General features: G+C 39.4%; 1 protein-coding gene across 2 annotated transcripts in view; it reads right to left on the bottom strand.

Moving 5' to 3' along the window:
- The window catches only part of ITPR2 (inositol 1,4,5-trisphosphate receptor type 2), a 180,647-nt gene that overhangs the window by 51,195 nt on the left and 111,755 nt on the right, over window positions 1-17,697 (bottom strand). For both annotated transcript variants that reach the window (XM_072400134.1, XM_072400135.1), the window contains 8 exons: window positions 13,935-14,043; window positions 11,508-11,695; window positions 10,688-10,868; window positions 8,188-8,447; window positions 7,429-7,629; window positions 6,992-7,102; window positions 5,385-5,480; window positions 4,335-4,454 (listed from right to left, as the gene is read on the bottom strand). In XM_072400134.1, coding sequence (XP_072256235.1) covers window positions 4,335-4,454; window positions 5,385-5,480; window positions 6,992-7,102; window positions 7,429-7,629; window positions 8,188-8,447; window positions 10,688-10,868; window positions 11,508-11,695; window positions 13,935-14,043 — 1,266 coding nt within the window. The remainder of the gene's footprint in view (window positions 1-4,334; window positions 4,455-5,384; window positions 5,481-6,991; window positions 7,103-7,428; window positions 7,630-8,187; window positions 8,448-10,687; window positions 10,869-11,507; window positions 11,696-13,934; window positions 14,044-17,697) is intronic.

The following is a 17,697-nucleotide window of genomic DNA, read 5'->3' as shown; positions in this document are numbered from 1 at the left end:
AGAGCAAGGTGGTAAATTGCATGACCTCACGTGACCTGCATATACTAAGTAAAAAGTAGGAAAAGTTCTGTACCAACAAAGTTGGGGTATGAACCTGTTAAAAAAAGGTCCTGGCCAGGGTGGAAGGCATCGAGACGGCAATGATTTTGTCATAGTTTCATGTTTCCTAAATGTAGGGTTCTGGGAATTTGGAAATTGTCCTCTCATCAACTTTTGAAGACACTTAGTGCATATGAGGATTTCAGTTAGTGAGGCAGAAGAATCTTATAGCTTTCTGTAAGGACCATGTTACAGCGATCTTGCTGGCAGCAATTTCCCAGCCACAGGATTGCTAATGGAGGCACTCACCTGCAACTATGACATTGTTCTCTTGCCAAAATGCTTGTAAAAAAGGTAGCAGCTGCTAAGGACAGCTTGCAGTTTTAACCAGTGATAGAGTCACACCATAGGAAAAGGTAAAATCCCTTCTATATGTTCATATTGCTGGAATGTTGCCAAGAGAGTTGATAGTGTGCCACGGCTTTAACAGTTGAATTACATCAAACTGTAGAGTAGTGCAGGATTAAAAACCCTGTAATGTTAAATAATTTAGCTATCTGTGTCTCATCGGGGAACATTATCTTTACTGCCTGTCCCTGTAGACACAACAAGAAGTAAGAGGAAATATATAAAACCCACTATTAGATATTTGTCACTAGAACAAGTGCCCCCATTGGAAGATATCCCTTTACTATAGTTGTACAGTTAGGTTCAAGGTCTGTTCGATAGAACTAAAGCAAAAATTCAGATTTGGAATTTCCCAATTCAAACCAAAGTTTACACTGCCAATGGCTTTATTGGCAAAGTAAACAACTGCGGGCTCTACATGGCACACAGCTAAGTAAAGCTGGCTCGAATAACAGATTTGTTTGGTTTAATTAAGGTGAGTGTGAGATGAGCATTCAAACAGCTAAAATACCTCTCAACGCCTGTTCTGGTGACAGCTCAAAATTTTGGATTTGTGTTCACTTTCAGTCAGGCTTTCGTGAAAATCTCTGCTCCTAAACCTTGGGTTTATCAACCGCCTACCAATCATTTATGCAGGAGGATCCCTTTTTCAACTCTAAAAATGTTTATCAATAGGGTACTTTCCCATTATTGTCCAATCAACAAACTAATGACTGGGTGATAACCAAAGTAGTAACATTTTTTTCTTTCCTCATCTACAGTCACCTATCAGATGGGTGAATACCATTCAATTACTGCAGAGAAATAAAATATTTACCAGTGTCCACTGCAGATCCTCACTGCTATGTTAGAACATCTATATTACTAACAGCATTGAGATCCTGAGATTATCATTTTTGCCTAAAGTTTCACTGTAAGGAAAAACCAGACTGAATTCCCTGGATGCTCGCCTGGTAGAGAGGATGTAGCGATGTACAGAATGGGTGGTGACGCACAACTGCAGCAGCTGGAGCAGTCAGCGAACGAAAGCCTCACACCTCCACACTCCGCAGCAATTTAATTAGGTGCTGTCATTTCAATCCCAGACTGTGAGTCACACTGTTCTAGACTGCTGTCTGCTCCAGTGAGCGAGACGCACACACGGAGTTCTGCGCAAGAGAGACAACTTTCACCGACACCAAGAACAACAATTCACCAAGGTCTGCCTGCTATAAATAAGACACACACTGCCTCATGCCTCATCTTATTTGTTAAAGGCAAACTCTGGGTAATGAAAAAAAGTTTTCTTGTAAAACCTTATTCTTCCATTTATAGCCTATTTAATGTACAGCGCTGCGTAATATGTTGGCGCTATAAAAATCCTGTTTAACAATAATAATAGTCAGCAAGAAGGCCGGCACAGAGATATGGACATTTGTTGGATGAATTAGAATGCCGAATGAATTAGAACGCCAGGTCCAACATCAATGTCTAGCCTTACAAATGTCAAAAAGAAATTCCCATAGACATACACTTCGGACATTAGAAAGGGTGAGGGTGCACTCCATATTCATTGCCAAATTTGGATCCTTCAAGCACCTATATTGCGATGGTGGTCAAGTGGCCATCAAGTATATCTACAGGAAGCCCCCGACCATTTAGCTAAATGGACACAAATCTTCAACAACAGCCAAAAGCCCAGTGCTAGTGAACAGGTACAAGGGGCATCAGGGGTGTGGGATAGGGCAGTGAATACAACTATTTTATCAAGAACAAAAATTATAAACAGAAGGGAGGGTTCCGAACGCATCACTAATAGAAGACATAAAATACTAACAGCTTTGTGTTGCATATGTGAGTTTATAGCTGATTTCAATACTACAGGTTTGCTTTAAGAAAGTAGCACTGTATTTCATGATGCAGTCCAACTCTGTATGTACTAGGCCCTGATTAATTACACTCCAGGACCTCTAAGATATATTTATGTCTCCTGCACCCTGCGGGTCAGCCAATTACAAGAAAGTCTGTCCGTTTCTGGTAAAGAGAGCAGCAGGTGGGGCACCGGAGGAGAGAGCTGCACATAAATGCAGCCTACAACTCCCCCCCTCGCCAATCACCACCCTCCCCTCAGGGGGGGAAAAAGACACACAAAACTTTCAAGTGTGACTGTGCCAATAATACAATGTCTGCACCACAGATGGAAATAGAACAAAGAGGACCTGAAACTGGATCCTGCCGATAAAATAATTGTGATATGAAGCAAGTTCCATATGGAAAAGAGGAACTGTGCTTGGCCTGGGTGATGCAGGACATGGTGGAGGCTGCAAGCATTGGCGTGGCTCTGGTCTATGCAACACATGTATGTGGGGTGATTTCCTCACCACAAACATCCGTGGTTAAATCCATTTTTTTCATTGCTCTGTCATTATTTTCTTTACTCCTTGCATTTTTAAAGGTGAACTATATAGTATTTTTAGCGAAGGCTCATTTTGGGCTATTTTTTCTATGCTAGAAATCATACACATATATCTAGATACAATGGGCTGATTTACTGAAGGGATTTAGGCTGCTCACCTACAGAGGTGAAATACCTTGCATGAGATAATTCACTCAGCTATGTAAATATGCTGAAAATCCACTTTGCAAAGAATACCCAATTATGTGCAGGGGAATATAAAAAACTATTTTGCCTTGATGTGATGGTTAAAGTCAGCAGAACTTTATAATATACTAAACTGAATAAAATATCTCTTGCAAGGGAATAATTATTTTGGTAAGTGAACAGCCTATGTTCCTTTAGTGAATAATCCCTTTTCTGTAATGAGTACAAGAGATGGAGATGCAAACAGCATCCTGGGGTGTTATCAGGATATAGTTAATAGTTCATTATATACTGCATATTGCATATTTGTTCATCACAAGCTCACCCTCTGCTTCCAGCTTTGCAGTGCTACATCTAATGGTTGAGTTTTACTGATCATTCTCAGGACACGAAAAGTAAAAGGTGGCCAACTCCCTAAAAACGATGCCCTCCTTGTGTGGCTGATAACTTACCTTAGGCAGATACTTAGCAATTGCTAACAAATATGGAGCACCCTCTAGTGGATAATCCACACATCTCTATTTAACACAAAAAGCAAAATGTGAAAATCAGAAAGGAATTACTTGAAAACTAAGTTCCAGTCAGCTTGGATGATTCTGTATGAATGTTTAATTGCAGAGCATTTGAACAATATATTCTTTTGAAAACATGCATTCCATTGCCTTAATTTCCTCACTATCTGTAATAAAACTATTTGCTGTCTTGTTCTGAAGTTGGATGTGATTAGAGGTCATATCACTTGCCCAGCTGTAGTCTCTGCATCACTCCTATTGCCAGGCTGTGCAGGGCCCCTCCTTACAGCTCACAATGATTCCCTATTACCACCAAATAAACACAACTGCTAACACAAGCTTCATGGGACGTGTAGTTTTCGAAGACATGCCTAGCTTCTACTTTACATGTGCTACCTAACTGTTCTCTCCTGTTACCCTAGAACAGGAAGTCTGTTATTGGCAGGACTATCAGATGAAAATACAAGAAAACTTGAAGAGGAAATCTAATGCAGCCACCACATCCAAGGACTGTTAGCTGAAACACATCAGACATGTGGACCGGACTCCATGCTTCAGGATGACCTATTGCATCATGTTTTAATGCTGATCAGAAAAATCTGGCTACAACATGCTATGAAGAAAGAATGGCTTAAATGGGGGCTTCTTTCTTTTATATGCTTCCATATGGGCATGACATTTAGCTGTGGTCTTACAAACATTAGGTGATCTTTATTGAGATTGTGTGATTTGTGTGGTTTATTTTTGAGCCTCTTTAAAGCTGGAGTGCGGCTTTAGTGAAACAGGGTGCATACCTGGTGAGCCAAGATGTAAATGTTGTGTCCGACACACCTCGGGGACACCTGGTCCTCTGGGCCATGGTCATCCTGGTCACTCTCCAGTGCCTGGTTATAAGCCACCTTTATAACATCCACCTGTAGGAAAAAGAATGAATATTTTCCAGGATAAACAGTATATTAAAATCTGCAAAACTATGGGGCCAATTTATATAATAGGGAAAATAACTGTTTCTATAACTCCTTTTTTTTCCATTTAAAAAAACTTGATGTGGAACATTACAATACAATTATAATACACAGTCTGTGTTTTAATAAATCCCTCTATTCCCAAGCATCTTTCTTCTGTGGTTCTGTTCATTGGGTAGGCATACTCATAGTGGATTACAGTGGTCTCTCAGAATGCAGCTTACCCCCAGGAATGTATAGTGCTGTAGCACACATATGCAGAATAAACAGGAGCTAGCCAAAATCACATTGCAAGAAAGATCATGGGAACTGGGACAACAGTGTATATTCAACCTGGCTGCATGTACTTTGGAGGTATTTATTAAAGAACAATGTCACCAAGGCAAAGTTTAAAAAGGCTCTGTACCTTTTTGATAAGTGGCACTATTGACCAACTAGGTGCTTCCAAATGTCTTCCAAATGTCAACTAATTGCATTTAATTAGTTTCCAGGGAGTCCCAAAATCTGGGGGCTCTAATATGTAGAGACTTCTTAGGAGAAGGCAACACTTGGCCTGCCTCAATCCTTCGCACCTTAAACAATGTGATGGGCAGCCTTAGTGACCAAAAATAGCTAAAAAGAGGCATAGCCAATCACCAAGTACAGATTTAATATTTGTAAATTAGGAAAATTCAGGTTCTAGTGTGAATTATATGCAAGATTTAAAAAAAGGTGAACCTTTTTCCAAAGTGTATTTAAAGAAAAGTGTATTTTTTTTACTTTTGCTGAAATATGACAATATGCTGGAATGTGACATTTACCACAGGTTAAGAAAAGGCTAAACTGGTATTTTGCATGAAATAAAGATGGATTATCTATTTCCCAGTCAATATTCCTTACCAGTTCTCCAGGTCTCATGTTGTACAGGATCCTCTCTGCGTTCTCACTGTCATGGCGGCTCTCCATGATTGCCAGAAGCAGTTTTGAGGCATTGTTCTGGAAACAAAAGAGTGGAAGTTAAGTAAGGTTGAAACTATATGATGATAAAGTTAAAAATGGAAGGCCAGTAAGAAAAGACATTTTTTATATATGGATGGGTGGTGATGGGTTAGAGTTCATGTCTGAATAATCTTTGATTGGGAGACCAATCTGTAAAGCACATACTAGTTTTAGTAATTGAATTATGATTTATATATGAACTAATAATGCTTTTTAGTTCATATATATTTGCATATATCTTTAAATATTACATCAACCACCTAACTTTTTTGTATTATACACATTGCATGTTATGCTTCTCACTGGTATAGCCCTGATGAAGTGGAATGCCTAGACCCAAGAAATGAGTTGGCTGTTTAATTTAATTTTCTGATGAACAACTGACGCTTCCTAGGTCTCATGTTCGGCCTGTCACTCTTTGTATCTCTGGTCTGCTGGCAGTATCAGGTTGGACGGATTTCCTTTTACTTTCTGTTGTGTCTTCAGGATAAATCACCCCAATAACTTGTCTCTACTCTTTAAAAGAAAGTAGAGTCAAACTTTAAAATTAAAAGATATTAATTTCCTGTTTTAGCTGGTGCTTGGCCTTACTCAGGGGACCCCTTTATACAAAGCAGAAACTTTGCCAGGTGAAATTCCTATTAACAATGTGTTTTGGAGGTTAAAGGGTATAAGTGTGGGTGCTTTTAGGATTTATCTATTTTCATAAAATATACACGTTTGCTATATTTTAAGACTCTTATCCCCTTGGTAACAGCATTTTTAAAACCTGATCATTATACTGAAAATAGAATACTTATTTAAATATGAACTGCAAGCAAACATCTAAATACACAAATAAAATACACATATGGTAGCTGTTTAACCTGTCAAAAAGATTTGTATTTTTGTCCGTCCGGTCCTAAGATTTACACAGCCCAGCCACAGTGTTTTTTTTTTTTCTTCCTTCTGCTGTTAATAAGCAACTTCGTTTGATCACCTCCATGCAACCAACCGTTATTTGACAGTTAAGGGGCGGCAAGAGAATCATGATGTTACCTCTCTGCTCTGTTCTCCTCTTACACACTTCATGGACTATCAGATCTTTCAAGTAAGTTCATACATATCTAGCTACTCATTTAGAAGACATGGAGGAAAGGTTTAAGTTCAAGAGAGCAAGTTTAGACTAGGCAATTAATTGTGTACCTTCAATATGCAGCAGCTTTCAATATGCGGTATGGAAGAGCTAAAGCAAGGCTTTGCCTTGCACATCACCACCAGCTATTAGTTCTAGTAACCTATAGCAACAAACAGTTGCATTTGCCATACAGTTTATCTTTATTTTTCTCACATCTGTGCCAAGAAATGCTAAAAGCTGAAGTTATGGTTTAATATATTGTATGTGCATTATTCCTGCTGATTGAGTCATTGTTTTGTGCACAAATGACTCACAAGCCCCACAATCTCAATATTGGGGGTAATTTTGTGGATGGAATACTGTCACACAGTACAAGATATCATAGGGTTACCTTTAATTGCAGCACTAGGTCCATGCGGTACTTCCCCAGCGGGTTGATGTCATTAAGAATTAAGGCAATGATGATGTCAATCCCATTGGACTCATGAGCCGCTATACACGTCTAAAAACACAAAATTATTCCATTTTGTTTATTAAAAAGAAGCACAATTCCCATCTACAGCACACATAATATGTAACCCCATTATTGCTACAAGAATACATCTATCCATTTACAAATAAAGTAGATTTTGTGTACCTCTGATTTTGTATTCTGCCATTTACAAGTGCAGAAATATGTATTTGTGTTCCGGTGTTTAGCTTTTCCTCCTTTTAAACATATCACTACTCTAAGCCAGGATTAAAAAATATATCAGCTTCTGTAATGTAACAGTGGTCGGAGTGTCAGTTTGTGCACACTGGACAGAACACCTCCCATATGCTGCATACCTGATTCTCATGACAGGGCCCTTGGCAATATTCTGTTAAGCTTTCCAGCGTTTGGTTCACCAGAGCCACGTTTCGTTCATTGATGTATAACCCGAGCAGACCGAGACCACCAGTTGTACTCCCACAAATACAATCCAAGAACTGGAGCGTCTCACACACAAGGTTGTAGTTGGTCTTGTTGTTCTGGTTTCTCAAAAAGTTCTGAAAGAAAAGAAAGGCTCAATTCATCATGTCAAGATGGCAAAACTACTGTACATGACAGTAATTAAGACTAGTTAAATGGTACAATAAGTATAAAAAACATACCCTCAAAGCCCAGGCCAGGTCATTGGCTATTACATTCATCAACTTTGATCACCTGGGCGCTCATAGGTATCTTACTGGTACCCTTAACAATATATGCATCTTTCACTTAACAATTGTCTACCAACTTGAGTGAAAGTGAACAATTTAGCAACTTTATGAGTTTGCATCAATTAACAATATGTCATGACACAATGTCATGACATGTCACAATATACACCATTATTTTTAAAATATGCTGACACTTCAGACCAGCAAGTATGATCTGAATAAAAAAGCACCATCCTTCTAGGGAGGCAAAGGAGTGCATCATCAGTACTGTGATCTCTGTGAGGGGTAATAAATAAATGGAAGTGTTGAACTCACACATTACTAAGCCTACAAGCTATTAAATTGAAAACCTCTAATATGTAATAGGCTCAATTTAAATCTGCACAGGCATCATGTTTTCCCTACCTGTAGGCCAAGGTTGTGGTTCTCACAAAGCAGCTGGAGGAATCTCAGGATTGGCTGCATGATTGCTATGACGGGGCTCATGATGACCGATTCCTCTGCCGCTTTCTCTTCGCCCCCTCCGTTATCTCCCCCAGAGCCCATCATATCCATATCTGGATCTATGGCTTTTCGGTACATGCAGTACGCCTTAGACGTGGCTGTGGATGCCTCTGCCAGCTGTCCCTTCATCCCATCTTTAAGGTGGATTTGAGGGTCCCTCACTTGAAAAGAAGTGATAAAAATTATTAGTTACAAAAATTTAAATATTACAGCACAAATTTTTCATTTTAATTTATTACTTAATGTTTATTTTGTGTACTTCAAATTCTTTTGCATACTCAGATATTTCCTTGTAAATGTAGCAGTGACATCATCAATGAGATGCACATAATCTGTGCAGGTAATAGAGCTGTGGGAGAGACCTGGCAGCTCCCCCCACTACAGACTGCCTGTAGAAACCTCTAAAGGGGCGGACACAAGACCAGTCACCATGCACAAGAAGGAGGAGCAGCTGAGACTGGTCTTTAGTAGAGGAAGCTAAAGTATCATACTTGATTACTGCACAGATCTGTAAGAAATGTCCAAAACTAGAAAAAAAAGAATTTTATTGGAAACATTTTTGAAAGCTGAAGCTTAATCTACCTCTATTGTTTGGGGATGGAGCCTGGCTCATGGAAAGAGTTTTGCATATATGAAAATGCTTTGATAGGTGGTTGTCATTCTGGGGGAGTGGGTGATCTTAGATCTTAGGGCATTTGCATACAGACTGCCCTGGGTAATACCCACATTTGCTGCTGAGCATCCATTATTGAAAGCACTAAAATCCAATTTATGATGAGGCAGACTAGAGACAGTCGGGCTGACGTGGAAAGGGCTGACTGATGCAGGAAGTCCTCCAGCCATGAAACTGGCTGCCTATTTTTGCCAAAGCCTTTAATGCACTTTGAGGGAAGCTCACAGTGTGCAGTAAAATCAAAGTAAGCAAATTCAGTCCAAGAGAGGAGCCTGCAAACTGTGCAAGACTGGAGGGTAGTCTGGGGTTTTATTCAATTCTAAGATTTAACTTATATATTTTTTATGGTACAAACAGTTAATGCAAATCATTGTTATGTAAAATTTCCATCTATTTAAAAGTTCAATTACCAGCTGAATCGTTCCCCCAATCAATACTAATTATTTATTATAATTACAGTTCATAATGACTGCCACATAATGAGTAAGGAAATAAAATCTATGGAGAAGACCTGCACACTGCTGGGAGAAATGCAACTCTATTTATAAAGCAGTGAATCTGACAATCACCAAACTCTGCTGGAGAATCTCTCAGGTCAACATGTTTTTAATAGTAGTGATAGATTTTCCACCATAGAATTTTTGGTGAATGTCAGATTCATTGCTTTATAAACAGACCCTTCAAAAAGTCTTCTTAAAACTCCTCTACTCATGTATTTTATTTTCATTTTCTGGACTCGGACAAGTTGTATTGATTTGATTACCAGCAGCTAGTTTAACATGCAGATTGCATTTTCATCACCAGTAATTTTTGGAAAACAAAAGACTTTAAAACAAATTATTTTACCAATGTTTTTTTACCACATTTTTGCATAAGCAAATCAATACAAAGCATTGTCCTACAAGACATTGGACAGCTTTACACATAAAAATCACAATATTATTTGTGAGTATTAAAAAGTGTTTTACAAAGTATATCATGTTCGCAAAGAAATGGGTCTAAAATTGGCTGTAAAATCTTTACAAAAGCCATGTTCATGCAGGTGTAAAGAAAAGGCGCTTGTTTCACGTTGACAAAGCTTTTTGAATGGCATTGATTTACATGAACAGTAAACCTTAGTACACAACGTGTTTGCATTGCTTTGCATCACTTTTAGTCTTGAAAGAATCACAACTTGGAAAACCTATCTTAACATTTCCATTCAGGGAAACATGCCACAATTGTGTTCTAAACACTCCACTGGCGTTTGACATGTGTATGCAGAGTGTTCTATAACTTACCAGGTGTTCACAGGGCCTTAGAAATTGCTTTTGAACACCTACGAAATGCATCTAAAATGCATTAAAAACCCTACAGGCTATTTACAATAAAATGGCAGTCATTGTTGCTAAAAATCATTTACTATTTATCCACTAATGAGTGAACAGATTAAACTATAACAAAGTTTGATACATTGTATATTGTAAGACTGGCTGCACTCTTGTAGTTAGGAGCAGTTACATGTGCATTGTGGTGGCTTTTTTTTATATGGCAATAAAAGCACACATACAATACCTGCACTAGTGCAACACTGCGCCATAATATGCACTGTGGTGAGCTCAGTGGCTGCAAATGTCACAGATTTTGGTGCGTTTCTGTCAGCCTATTCAATGTGAATGTGCTGCTTTAAATAATGTACCTGAACACATAAAAGAACCTGTCCACCCCAGACTGTTCCTTGCACATTACCTCTCTTCTTTGGTAAGGACAGGGACTCATAATCATCATCCTTCTTCTTAGTGCCCAGGTCGATGGTGTTGACGGTCACAGTGGCTCGGATCTCTTGTTGAGCAGCTTTCATCCTATCGTACAGAACCTTAAAAAACTTCTCTGATTTCTTCTGCTCATTTAATTGGTGGTAAAATGAACTCTGTTGGACAAAAAAAGGTAAATTCAGTGGAGAAAAGTGAGGTCTGGGACTTTGTTTTTTTGCATAGAATGGATAAATGGAAAGGTTTACTCTTTCTTTCCTGCCCTAGTGACAATGGTGTAAATAGGAAAGTATGGAAAAAAATCTTCAACTGAGATACCAATAGCAGGGAGTAATAAATGTATAGTCTTCTACTCCTAAAAGAAAGTGCACGCTTGTTGTGAAGTGACCTTTTTGAAGATTACTCCAGACTTCCTGTCCTGGTGACAGACTTTGAGTACAAGAGAAAAAATATCCCCTATCACAAACGTAATTAAAAACAAGCAAAAAGGTCTATTCCATCCATTTTACTTTGAGAAATATATGACAGTTCCCTTTAACTCATGCAGGTAAGATGGAGGTAAACTAGGAGATATAAAACACATATCTGTTTATTTTGACCTAATAATTTCTACTCTGGGATAATGTTCGAGGATCTAAAATTTCATATTATCCTAGGACCTATTTCATATTTTCCTGGGACCACATTTCTAAAACTGTTCCTGAAGAACCAGAATATTTGACAGAGGCAGCCATATTGGAAAATGGATGGCCTGTTGTGGCAAACATTGCTGTGACATGGGGGTATTTGTTTCTTACCTGTATTTGGGTGTTTCCACCCTCCAGCAGTGCAATTCCAAGTAAGATTCCCTCAGAGAATATTCGATCGTTCTTGGTGCTAACAATAACGTCTATGATCAGTTCAGAAGCTCCCTCCTTGTCTAGAAGGCACTGAATGTCAGTCATGGAAGCCCCTGACTTCTTGTCAGTGTCCGGGCTCGAGAAAGCTGTGAAGAAACAAACAGCAGGTTTAGTGCTTGACTTGGTCTGTTCTTTTGTTCCCCCACTGTGATTTATTGAAAGAAAGTAAAGTGAGCGAAATGTGCCCTGAGATAGGACAGAGATCTTTCTGGTGGTCTCATGGGGAGCAGCTAAAACACCCAAATTTTGGGTAGAATCATTCCAGGTTTACAGCCTGAGGACTGTGGGCATCTATAGTTACATTTTCAGTCAAATGTTTGTGACCCTAGTTGTGAGATTTTTTCCCCCTATTTCCTGTCCCTGTGCTACCCCTACAGGACAGAAACCCATATCATTGTCAGAGGTGTGTGTCTGTTTTTGTATGCATCACCATTGAGAAGAAAATCTCACCAGCAACAGGACCACACTTGGATGCCTATCCCTTGCCAGTCTAATGTTCCTTCCCAAGGCCTTCTTTAAGCCCAATAAAAAGTGAACTCAGCAAGGTTCTGAATATGACAGGGCCCCAGAGATTTGGGTGAGTTGCACTACGCAGAGGGCAGTCCACTGGTCCACTGATCAGAACTCAAACTTTAACTGCTAACTGCTGTATACAAAACCGGCAGAAGAGATCCCCAGTTCGACTACTTACTTCCCCTTGCAGTTTTAGATGACAACACTACTATTACCAGGGTTGATTTATTTAGAAGGATCTGGAGGCTACTACTGGCTAGAGGACCTGAGGCAGCATGTCCTTTCCCTTTGGCAGATACAACTCTGCCCAGCATGGATACAGGCAATAATAAAATAAAATGATGCTCTAACATTTCCACACTCCACACATTTAAAATGTTATGGTTGGATTTAGCCTTTAACCACCTGGGCGTTACACCGATGTCTAGATTTCTGTACCAAAAGCGTTACAGGTTTTCATGAAATTTTTTTTTTTTAAATTGTAGACCTGTAACTTACAGAAATATGTCCGAATAGGGGTCTAGTAGATATAATGAATATAAAAAATGTTTGAAACACACAATCATGTAAAAAAAAAAAAATTACTTTTAATAAAATTAAAGGAAAAACACAAAATTCAGCTTAAACAAGAATACAAAAATAAATGAAAAATACTGAAAATGCGATAATTCGGTATACTGTATAGTAATATATTTTTCTAAAACACCTCCCTAGTGTCCGTCACATACCTATAGACAAAACCACATAAATATATTTTCTATTATTTTGTATTGGATTGGATACAGGACTTTGTATTCAATCCAATACTGAAAATGCGATAATTCGGTATACTGTATAGTAATATATTTTTCTAAAACACCTCCCTAGTGTCCGTCACATACCTATAGACAAAACCACATAAATATATTTTCTATTATTTTGTATTGGATTGGATACAAGACTTTGTATTCAATCCAATACCAAATGAGAACAAAATTCAAACTCTCATTATGTATTGGATTGAATACAAATTCCTGTATCCAATCCAATACAAAATACATACTTTGTATTTATTTTTAATTGAAACTCATTCATTCATTTTGTATTGGATTGAATACAAACTCCTGTATCCAATCCAATGCAAAATGAATGAATGAGTTTCAATTTGAATTTCCCGCACACGCGCCGACGTCATCGCGCACACACGCACAAGAAGCCGGCCGGCTTTTTTTTTCCTCCGCCGGCCGGCTTCTTGTTTCAGAGAGCACCCGGCGCTGGAAGGAGAACGACGCGGGACGATCAGCGGGACCAGGTAAGATGCCGGCCGGCATCTTACCGGTCCCGCTGGTATAGGAGACGGCACCCGACGCTAGAGAGGGAGATCGACGCTGGAGGACAACCCTGGAACACGGACCCGACGCTGGATGAGCACAGCAGGACCAGGTAAGTGAGATTTTAATATAGTGAGAAAAGTACGAGGTTAATGATAATTGCAACTTTTTTTTGCACGGAAAAGTACGGGCTTAACGGTTGGGAGGTTAAGTATACTGCTTGGGATATTATTGCATTTCTGGCCTGAACTCTACAGTCAACAGTCTACGGTGACAGTCTACAGTCAACGGACTAAACCCACCGATAGTAAATGATGTATTTTACAACTAATATTTATTATTATTATTATTATTATTACTATTATTATTATTATTAGATGAACATATTGAGGACTTTCCTGATCGTGATACCTGCCCATGTAATACGATGACATGCACCTTACTCAATTCAAACCCCCAACCATCAAATTCCCCAATGAAAGCCATTTGAAAACACCCGTACCAGCCGACGGTCCCGATTTCACATATCCTGCCGAGAGCGGTCCATTCAGAGAGGAACCGTAGTCACCCTTGAAGTAACGATTCAGAAGTATTTTACGAAGTATGACACCCTGCATGAGAGAAATCAAGAAGACTATGTAAGCATCAGACACAAAGTTTATAGCTCATGGTAACATAACAAAAGAAGTCAATCATTAAAGAAAATGTCTGCATATAAAAAAAGTAAAACAAGCACAAAATACACAATAACAAAGCAGGAACCATATTCATAATTACAGCATACAGATATGGAGGCACATGTGAAGATGTAAGGTAAGAGTTAAGGAAATGCACCCTGTCCGTGCTGTGTAATATTATTGAACTGGACCAGACACATTACGTGCAGAATACTAAGCAACATGTTAGTGTAATGCTTCCTGGTATTTATCATAACTCGCAGAAATCAAAGCCAAGCCTTCATCTCCTTATCTCTCTAAAAGGGTGCCATCTTTGTTCAGGAATCATTCCAAGCTACCATCTACCTCCTGGATTGAGATGCTTGCTCAAAGATGATACACACATCTAAATCTTGGGCCCCTGAAGTTGTAGAATGTTCATGAATGTCTGACACAAATCAGAGCTACTGCATCACTTTCTGACTTGCTACAGATTTTCAATGTTGCAGTCTGATCACTAGGGGAGAGGAGACTTAGGAAATGTTTCCTCCTGGCTGCAGCAGACAGGTTAACTCATCTTAGCTTTGACAATGTCACTGAACTGGAGGTTTTGCTGAAAAACCGATACAAATATTGTGACATGCCAGGAATGGATTCATACAGACTTGTACAACTGCTGAAAGGTCCATCATGGAATCTCCTGCACAAAAGCATATGGTGTTGGGAGTTCTGGTCAGGGGCAAACATAGGGAGGTGCGAGGTGTGCACAAGAGTGCTGTACGTTCCGCCAATAGAGGCCCCAAGTCAGCTTGGCGGGGGGCCGAAGTCAGTTCTGCACTGGGGCCCTCTCTTGGCTACATCCACCATTGGTTCCAGTCATTGCTTTTTTAAATTAACAAAAGTCCCTTTTCCTGCCATTTAAAAGAAAAAACACAATCCCAAATCTTTCCATATGACTTTGAACTTGGTTTAAAAGCCCCATAATGCCTTGCGTGTATTTTGCAGCCTAAAGCCTGGCATTAAAAGGAGGGACAGGACTAAATGCTCTAATGTTCCAAGCCAAAGTGATTTTTTGGGATGTTAGCCCCCTGACACATGACATGTGCTTGTGCTCAGCAACCTCCCTCTCATGCTCCATTGTGTTCTGAACTGTTTAGGGAGAGGGCAATGCCGAAACCAGGAAACAATCCTGGCCAGCATTGTCACAGACCTTAGAATGCTAATAACTAAAGGAAGGATACGGAACCGTACGGTATGGCAGAAAGAAAATTGGTAGCATTCAGTACTATATAATTGTTCAGATGTAAAATTTTCAAGTGCACCCCAAACACCGGTTCCAACATTCGTGCATCCATGTTCAAGACCAAGTTCTGAAAAGTTTTGAAAGATTTTCTATGAGTATGAGAGCTCTGATCACAGAACAATCCCAGACAATTAACTATTTAATAATGCGCTAGACTGTGCCCAGAATATCTGACTGGCCTCCCCCCACCACCTCTACACGTTCCAGCGCGGCCCCCAGACGTCTTCAGAGCAAAGCCCAGGGAGACAGCGCAGACGGGAAGAATGAGCCGGATTTGTCTGCCTCTTCCCAAGGTCTGGCCTTTAAAGGATAATAAATGAAATCAGTTGCAGGGCGTGCGTCTCTTCTGACCTGTGTGGGCTGACTCGGCGGCGAACGCCATGTAGGACACACAGTTACCATGGAGACAGCACACGACTTTAAGTGTAGGAGTCAGGCATTGTAAACACAGCGAGGTATAAAAAAAAAATTCTGTCTGCCCGGCCAAAAAGACACCCTGAATCTGCCGCAGTGTCTGGAGTGTAAACTCACACAGCAATAAATATAAGGTAGTGTTCTGCTAAAGGGACACAAAAACACTTCTGTGCTACGTGTGTGTGTATATATATAAATAAATATATATATATATATATATATATACACACACATACACACACGCACACACACTGTAGATAGGTACATAAAAAGACAGACACATTTTCTTTCTAAAAAAAAATGGACCCCTGGCAGTCTCTAATGACTTTTCATGCCCATTAAGCTAAAAAGAGTCCCTAATCTTTGCAGGCTATAGGGGTCAAATGACGGAGACTGGGAGCAACAATATTTTATCCATAGTAAGAAATGGGTCATTTGTCATTAAAAAAAAATAGAACTATTTGGTAATACTGAAAAGTTTTCCAGCTATTTATTTCAATAAATTACAAATTTGTTTTGTTTGTGAAAATGTCAAAATCTGCACTTTTCTGGCGTTGTCACCTTATCCCATGGAGACCACAAATGGTGACTTTAATAGATACCACAGGCAGGCATGGTAAAGTGTTGTCACCATGAGGAAACCCCCTGAGAAATTGCTGGATAGATTGGTGGCAGCAGGAGATTAGCACCACTAAGATGTAAAAAGGATACAAAAATATAATTTTTTTTTATTACATGGATACAGCAAACTGTAATTTGTTTTGGGTTTAGGCCTGTTCCTAGTAGAGTTTTGCATTAGCACACCGATATCTAGGTGGAAACGCATGTATTACTGAAATGCATGGTATATGTGCATTTGTGGCTGCACTGCCATTCATTCCTACAGGCATCAATTATGTACCCTGTCAATGCGCTGCAGTGCTACATGCAGCTAAGCAATCCTCTGCCATACTGCAAACAGACCCTACAACTTTTGTAACTCTTTCACAGTCTGCTGTACATCCTAACATGCATTCATCAGCTGTCCTCAATCGCATTCCCTCGCCGTAGGCCGTGACGCAGAAAGGTGCTAATTGATAATCAGCTTAATAACTCTCTTCCCAACATCTCCCAGAAAACAGAAACTTTTTATCATGCTCGCATAGAGGAGCGAAGACGCATTACGATTAATAGCTTCTCCTGAATTTTACCCAAAGTGCTTCATCATGTGAAACCCAGCGAATCGTCTGCAGCGCTAAAGTGCTACCTTTTTTTTTTTTTTTTTTTTTAAAAAAAAGAAGAAAATATAAATCCTCCTGAATTTACAATTTACTAAAACAAGTGCCTCATTTTTCTGGGAAACATTATTCAATATCCATATTATATGTTAAAAAAAAAAAAAAGAAATCTTCGCACTTAATGTCATCTCACCGGATTGTCTGGTTGTGATTTAGAAGAGTTTACAAATTGCGCTTGTTTAACCCTTGGTTGGGGCTTCCGAAGCACCGCACCCGTCACTGCAATCAAGCGCCGTCGTTAAGCAGCCGGCAATCACAAGGGATTCTGATGAATTTTTTTTTTTTTTTGGCGGTGACATTAGTTTGGCTTTGTAGTACAATCAGAGGCAAGCACTCGACTTTCTAATTACGGCTATGCGAATTTATATTTGAGCTGGCAAAATTAAGGGGCCACTGTGAGTTTTTCTTTTTTTTGTTTTGAAGCATCTGCTTCTATCTAATCATGATGTTTCTACCTATCTAAAGTTCCAGAACAAAGTAGGAAAATAGGTTTAAAAGGGATCTGCTGTTAGGAACGTGTGCAAAAATGTAAATTATGGCCGTGTGTCCCATAACCAGCCCCCCACCACCTTGGAAGAGCAACTTACAAAATTGCAAGTAACAGCCCATGAAAAA

This window comes from Pyxicephalus adspersus, chromosome 2 (assembly GCF_032062135.1).
Source record: "Pyxicephalus adspersus chromosome 2, UCB_Pads_2.0, whole genome shotgun sequence".
Lineage (NCBI taxonomy): Eukaryota > Metazoa > Chordata > Amphibia > Anura > Pyxicephalidae > Pyxicephalus > Pyxicephalus adspersus.
Note: the sequence above shows the minus strand (reverse complement) of the source record. Positions and strands in the feature narration are given on the sequence as shown.